The following is a 17,353-nucleotide window of genomic DNA, read 5'->3' as shown; positions in this document are numbered from 1 at the left end:
AATATTTGTTAACAACGTAAATTTGAAAATAATTCATTTGTCATTGGGACTATAACAAAATAACACTGTAAAATATCTAAAAGTACATTTTCTCCACAGAAAAGATCTCAAGGTCTTTCCAGAATTTTCCAAAATCTACATGGCAAGGCTGAAAGATTATTTTGTGATTGTCCTAAAATTAGCATATTTATAAAATAGACAAATTATATATTTTAGAACATTTAAAAATCTTCTTTTAAAAATTTACCACTCAGACATTTTTCCCCTTTCTAAAACAGGACAAAACTAAACAAAAAACTTATCCAGAAAACTTTCAGATCCCCAGATTTGATTTTGCAAATGCCCAGAGTTCAAAATGATATACAATTTTCCTGTGAGTTCTTAGAGGAAACTTCAAATTTCTTTAACCTCAGAAAAATGAAAGGAATAAGATATTTCACTAAGATAGTATAATCACCTCTGCAATGAATAACTCTTTCAGCCCAGAGTAATGATAAGTTGAGTTATAAGAGAAAACTGTAACAGTAAAAGAGAAAGTAATTTGATTTTACATTCTTGTGGCTATTTCTCATTATAACAAGGAATTATAATGTACTAAACCTTAATTTTGTTTGTTCCATCTTTTAGAAAAGATAATTGCTTCAAAGAATGCAAATTTCTTTTCAAGAGCTAGACTTTTCAAAGGCAGATATTCAACCTGCATTAATATACACTTGAGCTGATACGTTGCTTGGCTATCAATATTTGTGTGATTATGGGCCAGAATATGAATGTATTACTTTGTTGATTGCTAGAAATAATCATTTTTCTAAATTTAGTTTGCTTTTTCTTAAGATAAACCCCAGAGTTATAGTCTTTGAGTGATTTTTCCATAAGCCAGTCTCCATTGTCTAAGATTCCCAGGTACAAATTATGCATTTTCTCCCCAGGTCAGCTGGCTGCCTCATTGCCACCTCCACCTGCAGGAAGGCCAAAGGTTCTGGTGGAGTTGATTGAGTCCAGGCTTTTCTGTAGGTGTTCTTTTGATGTTCCCGCTACAAAAAACTCAGTGGGATTTCACATAGCTTGGTCTAGGCTTTCTTCTCAAGAAGTCAAAGAGGAGCTGACACAAGAGACCACAGTTCAGGCATTCTCTCTTTTAGAACTTGATGGCATAAATCTCAGACTTGGAGACAAGGTATGTTAAAAAACAGTTGGATTTTATTTTCATGAATGTATTGATTTTCAAACACAATTTTTAAACATCATATCCAAAAAATAGATTTTGTCCCCAGAGTATAAAGCCCTAATATTTTTCTTTTTGTTTTTTTTCCTTGCAATTGTGCTAATTCTAGTGACAACTGGATGAGTCAGTGATCTTAGTGACTATATATGAATATATCATTTTAGTAATTTGCTGATTATTATTGATTAATCCTTTTTTATATATATATTTATTATACTTTAAGTTCTTACACATATATGTCCGTCTCAGGTTTTAAAATTATATACGTTTATTCTAGAAAAAATGTTTTAATTTTTTAAATGATGATGTCACTTTTTAATTACTTTTCTTTTTTTTCTGAGGCAGAGTCTCACTCTGTCGCCAGGCTGGAGTGCAGTGGCGCGATCTCGGCTCACCGCAACCTCCGCCTCTCAGGTTCAAGCGATTCTCCTGCCTCAGCCTCCTGAGTAGCTGGGACTACAGGCTTGCACCACCACACCCACACCCAGCTAATTTTTGTATTTTCAGTAGAGATGGGGTTTCACAATGTTGGCCAGATGGTCTTGATTTCTTGACCTCGTGATCCGCCCGCCTCGGCCTCCCAAAGTGCTGGGATTACAGGCGTGAGCCACCGCACCCGGCCTTAAGTACTTTCTAAAAACATCCTAAATACAAAGCCTACTGTACTTTATGTTGAGGTTTGAATACGTAATATTTTATAATGATGGAATTTTTCTGAAATATCAAGTAAGCTTTTAAATTATTTAATTCTTTTATTATCTTTATATACTATCTATGAAGAATTAAAATTAGGATTTTAAAAGTGATAATTTACACGTTTTCTCCAAAATTGAATTTCTAAGTGATTATTTTTTAATTATATCCATAGATATTCTGCAGCGCTTCTGTCTTTTTCTTGGAGAATCCTCATGTACAAAGTGTAGCCATCGAAAGCCAAGAATTTTTTGCAGGCATTAAGGTACGCAGCAGTGGGGATGCATCAGAAAGATTATTCCTCTGGAACTATGTTTCCCAAACTGTGATCTGTCCATGCTGGTTTCTGTACCTCATCACAGACTGAATCGGAATGTTGAGACCCATGAGTCCCTATATTTGAAGAAAAGCCCCAATAATTCTAATGCGCAACAAAGTTTGAGGGGTCTTGTTAACTAAAGTTGAGATGTACCTTCATTTTTTAAAGAAATAGCTCAAATTAGAATAAAGCAAAAGGTCTATTCCTCTAATTCATTCCATCATGTAACTAAAGTTAGCCTAGTAATATTTAGTTATCATGCATTTTGGAAGACAGATACCAGGCCAAGTAGTAGAGTCTCTGACTAGAGTAGAATTGACCCAGAGCTATGAGTTTTATGGACTGCAAAGATTGAGCTAGCTAAACAGAGAAGGAGATTTGGTTGTTGCTGGTGGCAACAGGATCCAAGAACTGAAGAGCTATTCTAGCAGATGAGCAGAGGTGACAGGGAATTAATAAGCAGTGGAAGAAGTGGGGGCCATATCAAACGGTCCAGGCAGGCAAGCACGGTGAACCTGGAAGGTCTCACCCACAGGACTCGAGTTTGACCTGGATTCATTTCTCGTTCAAGGACAAGATGAGATAAATGATAAGATTGTGAGAATAGGACTCAGGACCAGGATAAACCCTGTTTATGAATAAAGTCCATGTACACACAGTAGGAACCAGGAAAAGAAGTGAGAAGAGTGGACCACGTTGTCAGAATTGCATAACTACAGTGTGAGGGGAAGCAGAGGTCAAGCTTTGAGAACACAGGAACATTTTGGTTTACATTGGTTAGCACTCAGCAGACAGTGTCAGGGGTCAGTAGTCAGCACCCCCACCCTTGTACCGTTTCTGATTAGGCTAACAGGGAGAATATTCAGTATTAAGAATCATCTGTTTTGAGAGCTAGCCAAGACTCGAGACTGCATGAAAACATTCCTGCCTCAAAAAAGGACTGGCCTGTGAATGAGGATAGGGCCAGTCCTGGGTTGCACCAGTTCTCAGGAAGTTCAACTCTGGAAATCAGATGCTGAGAAATAAGCTAAGTGTGGAGCTATTTCAGGTGACAACAGTAATTCAATTTATGTATTAAAAGTACTTAAATTTCTAATTGAGATGGTGGTATTAATCCCTAAGAAAAACCAGAGTCTTCTGTTGGTGTGTCAGTAAACATTAGCAATAAAATGGAGGAAAATAGAAATATTTCTTTCTTCTTCACTTTCCAGTGCTCACCACAGAACCAGAATCATTGAGGCAGGCTTGGATATGATTTGCCAAATGTGTTGGGGAACCAAAGTGAGTCAAACCCAGAGCAGTACAGCAGCTCCATGTACTCCTGTGTGTGCTGCTTGCATTTGTATAAGTTTGATTTTAATGGTCTTGCTTAGTTAAAACATTTTAGGGCTTAAGTTATTATTTAGTAAAATATGTGCTGTTGTGAAAATGCCCTTTCAAAACTGTGCCTTAGAAATAAATTATATTTTAACATAATTTTTCTACGTATTTTCTTATACCAGCTACAGCCTGAATTGAGCACTATATCAGAGGATGGGAAAGAATACTACCTGAGGATAGAAAGCACAGTTCCTATTATTTGTTCTGAATTTATTGAGCTTTATCAAGAATGCAAAATCTCATTAAAACTGAAAACTATTGATCAAGGTAATATACTAACTTTATTTTATCTTATTATTAGATTGCAAACAATAATGCTTTTTTTCCTGTAGGAAAAGTCACTGGAGTGTACTCATATAATAAATCACGTTGCATGTTGACATCAAATTTTAGCCCAATCATATTACTAATACTCGGCCAAACTGACGATTGCCAAAGCAGTTCACATTTCTTCTTCTTGGCTGAAAGCATACATTTAAAAAAAAGAAAAAAAGTCGTGAATAATCTCCTCTTCGTCATCATCTTTTTCCTCTTGCTCCTCTTTTTTTCTCCTATTTTTTTTTCTCAGTCTCCTGTTTATTCCTCTGTTTGCTTAGTTTACAGAAAACGAGGGAAAAACTGCTCTTTAAGATTTTTCAAATCATCCCCAATGAGAGACATTTGATAAGTTACGTTAAAAGTTCAAGCTTATGAAATATAGATCTCATAATGCATCCTTCAAGTTTCTCTCCCTAACGTACGTTTATGTTTGGGATCTTGTGTCTTAAAATTCTTCTATTTCAATTACTGATTATATGGATGTTGTGATACATGGCCACATATGTGTCGATGGATTGAGTGAGGAAATCCTCCCACATAACAAGATAGAATATGCGAGGACAAACCATGCATAGCAGTGTTTGGCATGATTATGTTCTTTTTCCCACTGAGCCTCTGATGTAGAGATCAAAGCAAGTTACAGATACATAAAATATAACCTTTAAGAGAGATTACAATTTCATCGGCATACCACATACATTTTCACCGTAGAACATTACATTGTCTTTAGTAAATATACCAAACACAAGGTATCTATAGACCTTCATGTCCATATTATAAATAATTAAATCAGAGAAACAAGAAGATAAAAAAGCCAGGAGAGAGAGAGAGAGAGAGAGAGAGAGAGAGAGAATCATTTGGAATGATACACTCAAGAAAAGAGATGGCTAAAGAGATAGCGAAATTAAGAGAGGTCATCTTAGGATTGTTAACAGTCAACGGGCTCAGATAATACCTACCTACTCACTCAGATTTCAGGAGCACCACGAGCAACATTATATTTTTAATTACAGCCTAGACATAATAAATTATACCCTCTCTCGGACTATTTGACACAATTCTACTTCAAGTTAGCTCTGAAAAGTGTATTATGCAAATATTACTATAGTTTATGGAGAGAACAGAAAGAGGATGATGTTATTGATGTTTTCCAAAATCATGTTAGTCGAAGATTTCCTTCAGTTACAGGTATACTTTAAAATATATTTTCATGCTTTCAATTCTTTCAACAAGGCAAGCATTGCTAAAATAATATAATAATAGCCTAAATATATTTCTACATTTTAGAAGTTTGCATGCATGTTCTTATTCTCTGAGAATTAAAAATGGCTTTTGTTTGTTGAAGAAAAAATTCTGGATTTCATTCTGGATACTCCTCATCTTGTCCTCTTTAAGTACAGTACCATTAAATCTTTACTTTCATAGGGAACCAGTTGGTGTCTGAGTGTATTTCTAAACAGACTATGCTGCTATTCACAGGCTTAAAGAGAACAACCCCTTATGTATTGGCTTGAGGAATGGATGTTATGGGCTATATCTAAGCTAGAAATATTCTGTATTCACCTTAGAGAGTTGGTTAAGAGTTTGAATGTTTCTGTTATTTTTTATGTGCATGGGAAAAGTGTATATTTCTAAAAAAATAGTTCAGTATGCCTATATCTGATTAATATAACTTCATACCTAAAAAATCTGTATGGAAGAAAAGAAGATAGAACATTTTTTAACAACTTTTTTCCTTTTTGATTCTTAGGAGGACTTTGGAATCATTAATTGGATATGATAGCATACTTCCTTTCTGGCCAGTTTTGGGGGCAAATCTGTTCTTTTTGTTTAGTTATACAAATTCCTGGAGTTCTTTTCTCTTTTTTTGTTACCATTTCCTTTCCAAATTATTTTTTCTTTGTTATCGAAACAAGGGAGCATCTCAAGGTTGTGAATATATTGGGACATTTGGGAGGTGAAAGAAGATAGCTTGTTACTGTTGTGGGATCATCTTCATTTGTTTTGATTTGTCTATTTTTTGAGATGATAAGCCCTTTATCAATAATTAAAAGCCATTGCTACTCTTCAACAATGGGTGGAACATGAACACATATGCTAAGAAATATTACAGAAGTATCTGGGCCCAAGGTACAAATCTTAGACAGAAAAAAATCATGTTAGTATATGTAATAAGTAAAATTATAATATATGTAATATGTAAAAGAATAAATTTTATCTATTCTTTTTGAATTTCCTTCAGTTGCATACAGGTTTATAACCTAATTGAAAATTGTAATATGTATTTATGTGTACATATGTATATATTATAGTTGATTAATTCTTTGTAAAAATCAGGTAGATTCAATAGCTTTGGCTTAATTTAGACAAAATTTGCAACCATATGTTTTAAGAAAGAGAAAATAATTTGAGAATAATCTTACAATTCAGTGTTTCATGTTAATTAATTTATTACATGCTTTGGTTAGTATGTTCTCTTGGAAATTTTTAAACCTATTTTTTCATTAAATAGGTAGAGAGCACCTAGGCTTAAATTTGGCACTGTCTTCCTGTCATGTGGACCTTCTCCAGACATCTTCCTGTGCTAATGGAACCTGTAGCCACACTTTTGTGTACTACACGGCTGTCACAGATTTTTCTCGAGATGGAGATAGAGTTACAAACATTGTAGTGCAACCAATAGTTAATGAGGATTTCCTGTGGAACAACTACATTCCAGACAGCATCCAGGTTGACAAATTACAAAACTAGTACTGCAAGTGAAGCTTTAAGAAGAAATGTGTATTTTATCATTATGTCTTATAAACTTTTTATGTAAAAAATTTTTTGGTAAATTAGTTTTTAAATTATTCAATTTTCAATAACTATGATAAAAACAATAATTAATTGAAAGTGTTGAGATTGCTAAGCAATTTTTTATATATCACTAAATATAATTAATAGTAATATTTACCAAAAATATCTTTGCTTTTAAGATCAAAGTAAAGGATGTCCCAACTGCTTACTGCTATTCATTTACTGACCCACATATAATTACATTTGATGGCAGGTAATTTTCTGAAAGTTTCTTCTTTTAGTAGTTTTGTTTGCTTTGATTTTGTTGTTTTATTTTAAACAGTGTATTGTTTTATAATTTTTTAGTCCTAGTCACTGAAATTAGACAGAAAGGCATTACTGGCTTGTTTCAAGATACTAGTTTATTTATGTAGAATTTTTTGCCTTAAAATCTAATTCTTAGTAAAAAACATGGATTATTTGCAAGGCTGAACTTGTAAAAATAAATATTATTACAAATGCAGAGAATCTTTTTTGCTAGACTCTTTTTAAATTTTTAATAATGATTAAATTATTTACTCTAAAGATGTTTATAGCATTTCCATATGATAATAAAACAATCTTTAAGTTTAGGCAAAATGATTAAACATATTAGAATTATTTTTAAAACGAATTACTCCTAAGTCTTGACAAGAATACTCAGGAAAAAAACTATTATAACTATTATGGATACCTGGATATTTGCCTCTGGAATTTAAAGTAAAATGGGCAAAAGACCAAAACGTAATCTAAACTATTTTGTTATTAATACCTGCATAGAAAGATTTAAACTCAGTTATATCATCTGGGAGATTCATGGTTCTGAGATGTCTGTAAGGAAAATGATAAGAATGTCTTAGTGTTGCATCAACATTTTTTTCATGATGCAAATGGTTGTGGTTTGCTTAAAAAATTGTAATATGATCATTGTCAGTAAAATTATTCAATACATAGAAACTGTTCTATAAGAGAGTTATACTCCAATGGTGTCAACAGGTGTTAAGAACCTGAAGGAACTGATCTAACGGGCAAGAATCCTTTACGGTTATAACTAAAAGCTTAGACATTTTAGTGGAAAAATTTCAAGAAAGCGTAGTAGTGATTAATGTAATCTGACAATTCAACAAGATTAATTATGCAACAACTAGGTGAAAAGCCAAGTTCTAAGTACTGGGGGTATGGCAGTGAACAAAATAAACACTCTCTACCCTCATGGAGCTGGCTTTTGCAAAGGGGAAGAGAGATGTAAACACATTTAATAAGTAAAATATAAAGTGTATCTGAGGAAGATACTTGCTGTGAAGAAAACTAAATTGGGTGGAAAAGGAAGGCTGAAAAGAGGGGTTGGAATTTATATTAAAATAGAGTGGTTACGAAAAGCCATTTGGTGAGAGTGACATTTAACAAGTACTCAAAGATGAGGGAGATGGTCACGTGCGTACACATATGGGGAGAAGACCATTGAGCCAGCCTGCCCTGCTCAAGGAGAGCAGCTTGACTGGAGTGGTGAAAGGGAAGAAAGGAGTAGTGGGAGAGATTGAGGTGTTTATGACTACTTTGTTTCCTTCAGTGCATACAACAAAATGATCGTGATACATAAAGCTGTTGGCAAATCAATAACATACTATTGTGATATTTTACACGATTTTTTAATGCAATTGCCTTTTGTTAATGGTAGGGTATATGATAATTTCAAGACTGGAACATTTGTGCTTTATAAGAGTATGTCACGTGATTTTGAAGTCCATGTACGTCAGTGGGACTGCGGAAGCCTTCACCATCCAGTGTCATGTAATTGTGGGTTTGTTGCCCAGGAAGGAGGTGATATAGTTACTTTTGATATGTGCAATGGTCAGCTACGTGAATCACAACCATATTTGTTCGTAAAAAGCCAAGATGTAACCAGGAATATCAAGATAAGTGAATCTTACTTAGGAAGAAAAGTCACAGTATGTATGATTCTTTAACATTAAAAGTATTTTTCCTTTTTCTCCTTTCAGATAAACATCTCTGTTAAATTAGGAGCTATCATTTTTCAACATTAGTTTGTTTAAGAAAATAGCATTTATATTAACCATCATCTTAGAGGGAATACATTTTTCTCACTTACCGCACACAAATAGATACAACATCATTAAAACCATGTAAAATCTAAACTGCCTTATTTAAGATTTCAGTATGACAACTTGGTGGATTATTCACTAAAATTACTTTTAACAACGTGTAATAAATAGTATATTAGACAGAGATGACAGACATAATTAAGAATGAATATTTAGGAATAATCAACCAGTTTTTGAAATGAATACAGTGGTAGATAAGTGTAATAGAATATGAAGTCAGGAAACAAACCTAAGATTATATATTCACGAATATTTTTAATTCTTTTTCCTTTACTCCTGGCAGGCTAATATTTTTTTAAAGATTATACTTCATATCTGTGAGTAAACTATTTGTATTTTCAGGTCATAGCCACCTTCCATTCATCTTTCAAACAAGTAATTCCAAGTAAATCAAATTTAAATTTAAATAAAAGTATTAAAAATTTAAGTTTCTGTTTGTATAATATTTACTGAAGTGAAAAATCATTTTTGAAAATATGTTATGTATTTGAATTCCGTCACTGAAAACCAAAATGCAAATCAAAAGTTAGGAAAATATTTGCTACGTATAAAACAGGTCAGACAGAAAATACTCACGCATCACTAATGTATAATCAGCACTCCGATTAAAATGAGCAAATAATATAAAAAACCTTTTCACAAAAGAAATCTGATATGTTCAAAAGTACAAAAACCAACAAAAATATGAAAACTTTAACCTCATTAGCAGTCAAATAGATAAATAAAGATTGAACATCTTTCATACAATATCAGGAAGTGTAGAGATAGTACATTTAGTAACAGTCTTTCCAGGGAACATATATATCATATATAACCTGCACCTATGTGTGCATTTTGCCAAGAAATTTTACTTCTGGAAATTTATTGTAAAAAAAAATAGTTAAGGATGTGCATACCCCCAGTGATGTTTATTGTATCTTTCCTTGTAAGATGAAAAAGTCATAGTTAAGTGGTGATCAATAAACAGGTTTAACTAAAACTCTAAATATAATGATGTCATATAGTAGAACACTTTGTAGTCATGAAAATGCTGGAGTAGGTGTGTGTGTTTATTGACAGGCGAAGATATGCCCAAAATATAAAAGAGGCTTTTGAGGAATTTGCACAGAGATCTTAATATTAGCTACCTTAAGTTGGTTTGGAATGTAAAATTTGTTTTTAAAATAATTTAATGTATCTAACACAGACCATTTTTGTAAAAAGAGAAAAAAAGAGTTATTTTTAAATTTTAAGAAAATTAAAAGGGGAAAAACAACCAGAAGAGCAAACACAGTTGTGTATCTTCAGTGATTTTTAGAAGAGATAGCTTCTCCACATACACAGTACATCAAAGTGGCTGGTCTGGAAGAGGTGATATTCCCGTGATGGGAGAGGTGGTTCACAGTTAGATTGCACAGGCTACTAGGGTCATTCAGCAAACTCTCCTTGCTCAGATTGCCAACTCCCCAAGCTACCTTCTAGTTATAATTTAGCTTCTGATTCTGTTTGTCTACTGGCAGCTAGAGAATGCTAAATTGCTGCGGGAACATGTACTCCTCTGAAATTATATTCATCTGTGTAAATTAATTATTTGGCAATCTAATTCTGTATTAAATAATTATTATCAGAAACATTACTTGGTAAACATCCTCCTCAATATTTGTAATGTATTAATTGTATAAATTATCTTATTTTTGTTTAAATTATTTAAAGAAAGAAGTTGCAAGCAATATATTTCAATAAAAAGATCAGTATGGTAATCAAATTTCAGGTCAGCAAAATGCAAAAACCCGTATTTTGACATAGAATGTTAAGAGGAAAGTTGTAGTCAAGAAAATCAGTATTTTATTCTTTTTTTATATTGAGGGAATAACTATTTCTTATTTTTTAAATAATAGATTTTTCTTAATCCAGGTTGAATATTGCTTCAACATCTTTTATTTCTGTATTTATTTCTGTTTTTCAGATCTGGTTTTCTTCTGGGGCATTTATCCGTGCTGATCTTGGTGAATGGGGCATGAGTCTAACCATCAGAGCCCCTAGTGTAGATTACAGAAACACTCTGGGACTTTGTGGAACCTTTGATGAAAATCCAGAAAATGATTTCCATGACAAAAATGGGATGCAAATTGATCAAAATTTTAAAAATTATGTTGCTTTTGTTAATGAATGGAGGTAAGACACTATTTTTCCACTTGCGATTATATTAATATTAGACTTAAAACGGGTGGTGGCTCAACCCTCTGCTTTTTTGCAACACATATTAGGAAAAAAATGTTTATGTACAAAATTACTATTCTTTCCTGTTTTCCATCTGGAAGGATTTTACCAGGAAAAAGCATGTTTGACACACTGCCAGTTTCTATGACATCACCTGGAAAGCCATCCTATTGCAGCTGTTCATTGGACACTGCAGCGTATCCGTCTTCCGAAGATCTGGACAGTGTTTCTCGATCAGAAATTGCCTTGGGTTGCAAAGACCTCAGTCATGTCAGCTTATCTTCTTTGATACCAGAACTAGATGTCACCTCCGAATATATTAATTCAGACACTCTTGTCAGAGAGATGAACAAGCATACATCTCCAGAAGAATATAATCTAAATTTCTTTCTGCAAGAAAAAAAACACATAAACCTGACTAAACTCGGCTTAAATGTACAAAAACATCCTGGAAATGAGAAACAAGATTCACTACAATATTTGGACAATAAGAAATATACACAAGGCCGGGGAAGCCACAGCCAAGAAATGAGGTACAATCGACAAAACAGATGGAAACGGCAGAACTTTCATGAGTTTACTCCTTTGTTTGCTTTCCCGAGTCTCAGCCAAACGGATCTGGAAGAACTTACTTATTTTTTCCCAGAGGACCATGCTGAGGATGTACAGCAAGAGTTTTTCCCCTCTTGGCCCACACCCTCTGGCCTCACCGAATATAGCACCTTGACCCTCTGTCAGGAGACTCTAGCCAACTCCAGCATAGGAAGGCTGTGTCTTGCTTTTCTTGGCAAGAGACTAGACAGTGTTATAGATATGTGTGTGAAGGATGTTCTGTTAAAAGATGATCTTAGTTGGGCAGAAGCTGGTGTGGCCCTTTTAGAAAATGAATGTGAAAAGAGGGTTGTGGAGGAGGGGAAATGTAACACAGAAGAGTATGGCACATCAATTGAAGACATTCTCTCAGTATTAAAATGCCCCAATTTATGCAGCGGCAATGGGCAGTGCATGGAATGGGGGTGTGCGTGTTCCCCAAGCTTTAGTTCCTATGACTGCAGTGATTCCTATGGTAAGTAAGTACTCTCAAAGTTTGATATTGCATATGATATTTCATTATAAAAATGTATTTGATCTTTATTTCACCCTCAGTATCCTAACAGTATTTATTCAGATTTTATAGAGAAAACGTCCAAGTCATATTAATGAACACATTACTAACTTTCCAACAGCATCTCATCTTATTTGGAGTAAACGCCAAAGTAACTTATAACAGCCTAGAAGGCACAGTGTGATCTGGCACTCAGTGGCTCTCCAAACTCATTCCCTACTACTGTCATCCTGTCGTTCCACTCCAGCTCCTCTGAGCTGTCCTTTGAAAATGCCAAGATCATTTAACCTCAGGGCCTCTACACACAACTGGGCCCTCTACCTATAGAGACTCATTATTTTCCCAGAACTCAAATTTAGTATTTTTAAAGCACTGTGTTTATATTGTTTGGCTAATTATACTGATTTGCTTAAAACTCTTTTTCTCTAATGCGTCTATCTATACAGTATATTTTCTCTTAATATGTTAGACAAAGAAACTGTAAAAAGTTTTGTTTCCTTTAATAAGTAAACCAGTAACTCCTGATTTCCCTCCCATTATTACCATCTTGCTCTTTTCCACCTACAGCCTTTTCCTTCTTAGTAAATGCAAAGTTCATTCCTCACATTAAAAACTTGCAGTCATTTTTGCCTGTCCTTTTCCTTCATGCCTCAAGTTTAATTCATTAGCAGCAAATCCAGCTCCAGCTTCAAAGCATTTCATTTCTTTCCCTGCTACAACCATAGTCCAAGCCACCATTATTTCCCCCTCAGATTATCGTAGATTCTCCCAAAACTAAATTTCTGTGCAGCAGGTGACCCCACTGAAATGTGAGTGAGATCATATTGCTCCTGTGTTTATATAGCTCGAATGGCTCTCCATCTCCTTCAGAGTAAAGTCCACAATCCCTACCATGGCGTAGAAGACCCTAGGTAGTCTGAGGTTCCTCTCTCACTGAATTCATCTAGCATTCCTCCCCCAGCTCACTGCTTTTCAGCCACACTGGCAGCTTTGCTGTTCCTCAAAGGAGCCAGGCCTGCTCCCACCTCAGGGTCTTTGCACTCACTGCTCCCTCTCACTGGAGGATTCTCCCACCACAGATCTTTATGACTTACTTTCTTTACTTCTCTGTTCAAATGTCATACTATCAGAAAATCCTCTGTGGTCATTCAAAATAGACTTGTTTTTCTTACACAATTCCATGGTCTTAATCTCCCTTAATATAGTTAATATAATTTTTTCTATATTCCTGAAAACAATTATGTAATATAATTTATATTTATCTTTGTATTTGTTTATTTTCTTATCCTCCCATCTAGAATGCAAATTACATGAAGGCAGAAACTTTTGTTTTGTTCATTACTACATCCCCAGTACCTAGAATAACAACAGATAAATAAAAATTACTAAACATTTGTTGAATTTGTGAAAGTATGGACTGAAGTAACCCAGGCTTTAAAAAAAATTTTCATCAAGATTTTTAAGGTTCTGAATACACGTGACTTTCTGCCCTACTGCTAGTAGAGTTGTATTCACTTAGGTTTTCCCAGTAGTTAGGCAAGGGGTTTAATAATTTTTACACACTGCATATACCCATTTTGACAACCAGATGTTACTGATACAGATGACATTTTGAAATTTTAATACATTGCATTACTAACTACTATATTTTATTACAGAAGTATTTTTTTCTATAACCCAGCTATATGGCACAAGCCAAAATGGCAAAACCGAAATGTACTTTATTGTAGTGGTAATTTCTTAATATTTGTCCTTAATTGATATAAAATATTATTAAACATTAGTGAAACCTGTGATTTTAGGACTGGTAGTGTTTGTAATATTATTATTGGTTTGTTGGTAGATACCTCTTCTAATACCAGATTACTCTTAACATTTAATGGCTTAATTAGTGTTGTAAGCAGCATTTTAGGTATACTTTAAAATATTATTTTCCATATGCTTTTAATTTGGGGCTTGGAAATAATTAGTTTTTTTTTCTGAAATTAAATAAAATATGTAGTATTTGTTATATTTTTTTTCCAAAGACAAAGCTCCTGAAATTACAGAGCTTGGGAATGCTGGATTCTGTGATGTTCAAAAATATAATTGTATGATGGTGAGAGTTTTTGGCAAAGGCTTCAAAGAATTACCTTCAATTAAATGTGAAGTTGCTAAGCTACAGGTATGTTAATTATAGAGTTCAGAAACAATAGAGTGTATGAGATACTCAGATTAATATTATCTTGGATTAATTTGGTCTATCAATTAGCAACTTAAATCCAAACGATATTATATCTAGAAAGCTGAACAGGAAAATGATTAAGTTATATAATGTTGACGCTTCTTTGTTAACTTTATTAAAATATCTTATAAACTTTTTATTGAAGTATCGGCTCACTGTTTTCACTTATATTAAAAAGCTAAAAGAATATCAAGCTTGATTTATGTAAGCCTCTGTATTTCTTGAAATGTAAAAACATAAAGAAGAGACATTGTTTTTAGCCAAGACATCTTGCATCAAGTGGATATGAACATTTCCCTTTTACAAATCAAAAAATGAGGACTAATTGCATTTATTCTTTATATTTTCCTTACTATGGGTTTTAGACAGAAAACACCCACCTTTAAAAAATAGTATTTATCTTTCTGAAGGCCACAGAAACAGATATGATCAGTTTGAACGTTAGTATATCAAATTATACCTTATTTTTGATGATTATTTAAATGGTCTTCCTTGTCTTTATTCACATGGAAATTTTATTTTAAAGATGACTCTATGAATTTCAAAAGTATATGTGGGTAAGCTGAAAACTTAAGACAGCAAACCACATTATAATATTCTTCTTACTTTTTCTCTAAATTAATGAAGCCAAATGTGATTCTGATATTGAGAATTTACAGGAGGAAATAGGTTTGCATGTGTCTTTATCAAGTAGTTAAACACAAGTATGCTAACTTCAGGATTTTGTGGGTGGAGCCTTTCTAAGTAAGTCATGAAATATTTTAATCCCAGTGAAGTAATAAGACAAAATAGAAAGGTACATGTAAGTTATTTTAATATCACTTAAGAGAATAGACATTATATTAGTCATGGCAGAATAAATCATATGACATCACATGAAAACTAAGTGATGTGCCAGGAGCGAATTTTGTAGATTTATATTCTCTTGGAAAGCACATCTTGTACTTACTTCAGATGCATTCTTTGTTGTGATTTACTCTCATACTACCTGCCACTTCCTGCAAACTTCTGATAAATACAGAGTAAAATCTGGAATCCTCTAACACACTATACAGAACTGTATTAGTCCATTTTCACAGTGCTATAAATATACTACCTGAGACTAGATAATTTATAAAGAAAACAGGTTTAATTGGCTCACAGTTCCACATGGCTGGGAAGACCCCATGAAACATAAAATCGTGGCAGAAGGCAGACGGAGGCACCTTCTTCACAAGGTGGCAGGTGAGAGGGAGTTAAGAGGGTCGCTACCACTTTTAAGCCATCGAGATCTCATGAGAATTTCCTTACTATCATGAGAGCAGCATGTGAGAAACTGCCCTCATGATCCAGTCAACTCCCACTATGTCCCTCCCTCGATCCTTGGGGATTACAATTCGAGATGAGATTTGGGTGGAGACACAGAGCCAAACCAAATCAAAAACTACAGAAAGAAAGATGTTCACTTGCCCAAACTAAAATTAGAGTGCATATCAGTCTTTATTTTACGTTGTGCTGAAGTTAAGTCTGTCTCTCCTGGCGCCAGTCTTGCCCAGTGCTGGGTTTTAAAGGCTCTTCTAGCCTTTAATTCATACCTCCAGTCAAGTCTGTTTAATGTGCCACTATTTTAGGATCCCCAACCCCACCAACATGGGCCCTGCTCAAAGCCTTGCATTCACTTTGTGTGGAATGTGCTCGCCCTGCCACTAAGCTAATGTCTTCTCCTAGCTCCCCTATTACATGTTCAGTCAACATGAATCGATTCCTGCTCACCTTTTTAGTTCAAATTTCAGTTCCCTTCGAAGATTGGGTTCCTCTTTAAAATCTAGCATTTTGGAAATCAGGTCATGCAAAATCCTTAATGACCTCCCATTTTACGAAGCAATTTTTAAAAACTTTTATTTTGGAAAAACTTGATACTCATAGAAAAATTGTAAAAATAATGCAGTTTCCAGTAATTCTTTACCCAGTTTCTCATAAAGTTAATATCTTATTTATAAACCATATTCATAAAATAATTATTCAAATCAGAAAATTCACCTCGATACAATACTATTAACAAATTTACAGACCTTGTTCTGTAAATTTACCAGTTGTCCAACTAATAATGGTCCTTTTCCTGATTCAGGATCTAATTTAAGATTTTATACTGCATTTTGTCATGTTTCTTCAGTCTCTTTCATATTGTGACAGTGCTCCATCTTTCTTCATCTTTTGCACACTTGGCTCTTTTGAATATTGTGACGGTGCTCCATCTTTCTTCATCTTTTGCACACTTGGTTCTTTCGAAGAGCACTGGCCAGTTATTTTGTGGAATGTTCCTTTTTTATGGTTAGATTGAGGTCATGCCATGTTGTACAATTTTTAGTGCATCCTTTCATGATGCAATGTATCTAATCACGGGCAATGTAAATTTTGATCACTTACTTAAGGGGTTTTTGCCATGTATCTTCACTTTAAGCTCCCTGTTTTTCCCCTTTTAACTAATAAATATGTTGTAGGGAGACACTTTCATATTATGCAAATATATAATAGCTCCTCAAACATTTTCTTCCTAATTTTAGCATCTAACTATAATTTTTGCTTGTAGCAATTATGACTATGGTATTTACCAATGGTGATTTTCTATTTCCATCATTTCTTCTACACATATTATCTGGAATTCTACTGAAAGGAAGAGCTGTTCCTTGTTTCCAATTTATTTATTCATTTATTTACTCATGCCAGTATAGACTAATGGAAACTTATTTCATGAATTATAACTCAATGCTATCATTCTTTATTTGGCTGTTTAAATTATTCTAGCTTTGACCATTGGGAACTATTACAAATTCGTTCACACGTCCTTTTAACTTGCTCCCATAATTTTTTGAACAATTTATCACATTCTGGCATCATATGATATTCCAGACTCATATTTTTCCTACCCCAACTCTAGAATCAACCGTTTCTCTAAAGACTGTAGTTCCATTTA

At 33.9% G+C, this 17,353-nt stretch overlaps 1 protein-coding gene across 5 annotated transcripts in view; it reads left to right on the top strand.

Annotated features, from left to right (window-relative positions):
• VWDE (von Willebrand factor D and EGF domains) overlaps positions 1 to 17,353 on the top strand; it is an 81,613-nt gene that overhangs the window by 29,361 nt on the left and 34,899 nt on the right. For all 5 annotated transcript variants that reach the window (XM_055392159.2, XM_055392156.2, XM_031013558.3 and 2 more), the window contains 9 exons: positions 930 to 1,177; positions 2,094 to 2,183; positions 3,740 to 3,884; positions 6,448 to 6,665; positions 6,911 to 6,984; positions 8,428 to 8,698; positions 10,818 to 11,026; positions 11,173 to 12,137; positions 14,204 to 14,340. In XM_055392159.2, the coding sequence (XP_055248134.1) occupies positions 930 to 1,177; positions 2,094 to 2,183; positions 3,740 to 3,884; positions 6,448 to 6,665; positions 6,911 to 6,984; positions 8,428 to 8,698; positions 10,818 to 11,026; positions 11,173 to 12,137; positions 14,204 to 14,340 (2,357 nt within the window). The remainder of the gene's footprint in view (positions 1 to 929; positions 1,178 to 2,093; positions 2,184 to 3,739; positions 3,885 to 6,447; positions 6,666 to 6,910; positions 6,985 to 8,427; positions 8,699 to 10,817; positions 11,027 to 11,172; positions 12,138 to 14,203; positions 14,341 to 17,353) is intronic.

Source organism: Gorilla gorilla, chromosome 6 (genome assembly GCF_029281585.2).
Source record: "Gorilla gorilla gorilla isolate KB3781 chromosome 6, NHGRI_mGorGor1-v2.1_pri, whole genome shotgun sequence".
Classification (NCBI taxonomy): domain Eukaryota; kingdom Metazoa; phylum Chordata; class Mammalia; order Primates; family Hominidae; genus Gorilla; species Gorilla gorilla.
The sequence above is the reverse complement of the archived record's forward strand: the minus strand, read 5'-3'. Positions and strand labels throughout refer to the sequence as shown.